At 38.7% G+C, this 3,665-nt stretch overlaps 1 protein-coding gene across 2 annotated transcripts in view; it reads left to right on the top strand.

Annotated features, from left to right (window-relative positions):
• LOC103743070 (ankyrin repeat and KH domain-containing protein 1-like) overlaps nt 1-3,665 on the top strand; it is a 90,132-nt gene that overhangs the window by 17,629 nt on the left and 68,838 nt on the right. For both annotated transcript variants that reach the window (XM_008844272.2, XM_029568903.1), the window contains exon 2: nt 3,325-3,475. In XM_008844272.2, coding sequence (XP_008842494.1) covers nt 3,325-3,475 — 151 coding nt within the window. The remainder of the gene's footprint in view (nt 1-3,324; nt 3,476-3,665) is intronic.

Raw genomic sequence — 3,665 nt, 5'->3', positions numbered from 1 at the left:
GTGTGTGTGTGTGTGTGTGTGTGTGTGTGTGTGTGTTTATGTTTATGTATGTTTATGTGTATGTTTTGCCAGGGATTATTGACCTGTTGATTAGCATGTGTGCTGTAGCATTGACTTGACTAACACTGAGCTACATAACTGGCCTCCTACCCTAACTTTTCACTCTCTTTAATCTTTCTATGTAGCCCTTCCCTGGCCTGATAACTATGTAGCCCAGGCTAGCCTCAAATTCTTGACAGTTGTCCTAGTCAAGCATGTCTAGATCCTTTTTTTTTTTTTGGTCTTTTTGAGACAGGTCTCCCTCTAGCTCCAGCTTGCCTAGAATTTGCTATGTAGACCAGACTGGCCTTGAACTCACAGAGATCCACCTGGTTCTGCCTCCAGGTACTGGGATTAAAGGCATGCACCACCAGATTCTTTCCAGAGGCCTTCTAACCACCTATTGTTTATTTTCTATAAATATCTTAGACTAACCAAGTCTAAAACTGAATTTATCATTTCCTTTCTCTACCCTATCCTTTCTCCCCTCATTTTGTTTTCTTTTCTGTGTGTATGTGTGTGTACACAGTGGTCATTTAGCCCAGGGCTTTGGGCATACTGGGCAAGTGCGTTAGCACTGAACTAAGTAAATATTCAGTCTCATCTTTGTAAGCAGCATTACCCTAAGCTGATTACTCTAGTCAGAGACCTCATAGCTCACACTGCTGCTGTTTTTTAGTTGTTTTTGATTTTTGTTTTTTCCTGAGACAGGGTCTCCCTGTAGCCCTAGCTGTCCCGGAACTTGCTGTGTATACCAGGCTAGCCTTGAACTCACAGAGATCTGCCTGCCTCTGCCTTTAGATCCCTGGGATTAAAGGTATGCTTCACCATACCTGCCACACTGCTGCTTCTTGCCACACATTTCTAACTAGTCCATTTTTTCTGTATTCTCATTTCTGCTATAAATGAAACTGTTTTTTCACCCCTACTGTTGCAGAGATCTCTGCTGTCTCTGTATGTCTTTAAACTTATATCTGTCTTTATCCTGCCATCAGAGTAAATTTCCTTTGACTGAAATGGTCATTTATTTGGCTAAAATTCTTCCCATTCCTTAAAGATACAAAATAAAGTGGCTTATACTAGTAGTCCCAGCACCATTGGAGGCTGAGGCAGTAGAATCGCTGCCAGCCTGGGGTACAAAGTAGCCAACAAAACAGAGAAAGATTTTGCATGGCATACATGGTTATTTAGGATTAGGTTCTTGTTGTCTTTCCAATCTTACTTCATTGGCCTCCGTTTGCTTTTTATATTCCAGCTATACCAAACTGCTATAGTTCCCTGAGCATATCAAGCTAGTATATGTCCTGGTATGTATGTTTTCCCTGCTTTGGCTTCCAGAACCATAGTAATGACTACTATATGTTGAGTGCTCATTATCCACTGAACTAAATGCTTACTTATATATTCTAAAAATAAATCTTGTAAGTGCCATATGAGGAAAATGAAAATTTACAGATGAGGAAACAAGGTGAGAGATATTATGTAAGATGTGCAGAATTGTATATGTAATAATGATGGAACTATGTTTTTTTTTTTTTTTTTGTAAATACTTTCTTGATTTTTTTTTAATGTGTATGAATGTTTTGCTTACATGTATGTAAGTATATCCATGCATGCAGTACTTACAGAGACCAGATGAGGGCATTTGATCCCCTGGAAGTGGAGTTACAGATAGTTATTAGCTGCCATATAGGTGCTGGGAACCAAACCAAGATCCTCAAAAAGAGCACCTGGCTAGTGCTTTTAACTGCTGAGCCATTTCCAGCCTCCCTTTTCATTTTTGAGATAGGATCTTGCTATATAGCCCAGGCTAGCCTTGAACTTATTTCCTTCCTTAGACTGGGATTGTAGATGTATACACCCACATCCAATAGGAACGAGGATTTAGATTCAGACCTTTGAACTCTAAAACACGTGTATACACTTGATCTTGACCTAAGTGCACTCAGCTGCTGAGCCATCCCCAATCATCATCATCTTTTTTTTTCTCTCTTTTGAGATATGGTTTCACTATGTAACCCTGGCTTACCTGGAACTCTCTATGTAGACCAGGCTACCCTCAAACTAACAGAGATCTACCTGCTTCTGCTTCCTGAGTGCTGGGATTAAAGGTGTACACCACCATGATTGGCAAGTTGTTGTTTAAGATTTTACTTATTTTTATTTTGTGTGTATACATGTTTTGCTTATGTGTATATGTGTGCAGCATATGCCTTCTTGGTGCACAAGGAAGCCAGAAAAGGGTGCCCCATCTCCTGGAACTGGAATTATAGACAATTTTGAGCTGCCATGTGGGTGCTGGGAATTGAACCTGGATCCTTTGCAGTAGCAACAAGTGCTTTTAACTTTGTTTTTTGCTATGTTGTCCAGGCTAGTCTTCAATTTGTGGTCTCACTGATCATTTTGCCTCAGCCTCCCAAGTAGCTGGAGCTACTAGTACACACTGCCATACAGGCCTAGCTATAACCACTTTTTTTGAGATGGGGTTGTGTGGTATAACTGGATAGTCTCAAACTCCAATGATCCTCCTGCTTAATCTCTTGAGTACTAGGATTTTATTTTATTAGTTTATGGTTTGTGTGTGTGTGTGTGTGTGTGAGAGAGAGAGAGAGAGAGAGAGAGAGATTGATAGAGAGATTGATTGATTGATTGTAGAGGTCAGGGGATAACTTGCAGGAGTCGGTTTTCTCCTGCAATGTGGATTCCAGCAATTGAACTCAGTTCGCCAGTCTTGGCAGCAAGCACCTTTACCCTCTGAGCCATCTGCTGGGACACCCAGCCCTTTTTCTATTTTTCATTTTAGGACAGGCCTTGAACTCTAGATCTTCCTGCTTCAGCTTCTTGAGCAGCTAGGATTACAGGTCTATACCGGGAGGCCCAGCCTGTCATTTGTTGTTGGTGGTGGGTTTTTTTTTTTTTTTTTTTTTTTTTTTTTTTTTTGTTATTGTTTTGTTATCTAGTTCTTTGTACATCTTCTTATGAGGTTATGTTCATATACTTGCTTCATAAAAAAATACATGTATATTGCTTTTTGTGCTGTGTGCTAGGAACACAAAGAAGTAATGCTCTCCATTATTTACTTATTTACTGTGTCTGGATTATACCTTTCTTCATGCTTGAAGATTAACAGAGAGAATGCTCCCTCAAATTTCTGTTCCATAATTCATGTTTCTATAATTTATCAGATTATGTTTAAATTCCAAATAATATATTGGCTTGATTATAGTTATTTTAATCATATTGATAATCAGTTTCATTGTTACTCCATCTTTAATTCATAAATAGGTTGAATCATTTATTTTGGACCAAGAAGATTTGGATAACCCAGTCCTTAAAACATCAGAGATATTCTTATCAAGCACTGCAGAAGGAGCAGATTTACGTACTGTGGATCCAGAGACACAAGCAAGACTGGAAGCTTTGCTAGAAGCAGCAGGTACTCTATTGATTCATCTCTTTAAAAGTCTAGATTGCTCTAAAACGCTCTATAAGATTATCTCAATATATACCAGTATCCCAAATTTACAATCTGTATAAAATTTATTTTTTAAATTAAAAAAAATATTTTTATTTTATGTGTATGGGTGTATTGCCTGCATGTAGGTAAGTGCACCTGTGTTGTGCAG

Source organism: Nannospalax galili, unplaced genomic scaffold (assembly GCF_000622305.1).
Source record: "Nannospalax galili isolate Female #2095 unplaced genomic scaffold, S.galili_v1.0 scaffold760, whole genome shotgun sequence".
Lineage (NCBI taxonomy): Eukaryota > Metazoa > Chordata > Mammalia > Rodentia > Spalacidae > Nannospalax > Nannospalax galili.
This window is presented reverse-complemented; position numbering and strand designations above follow the sequence as displayed.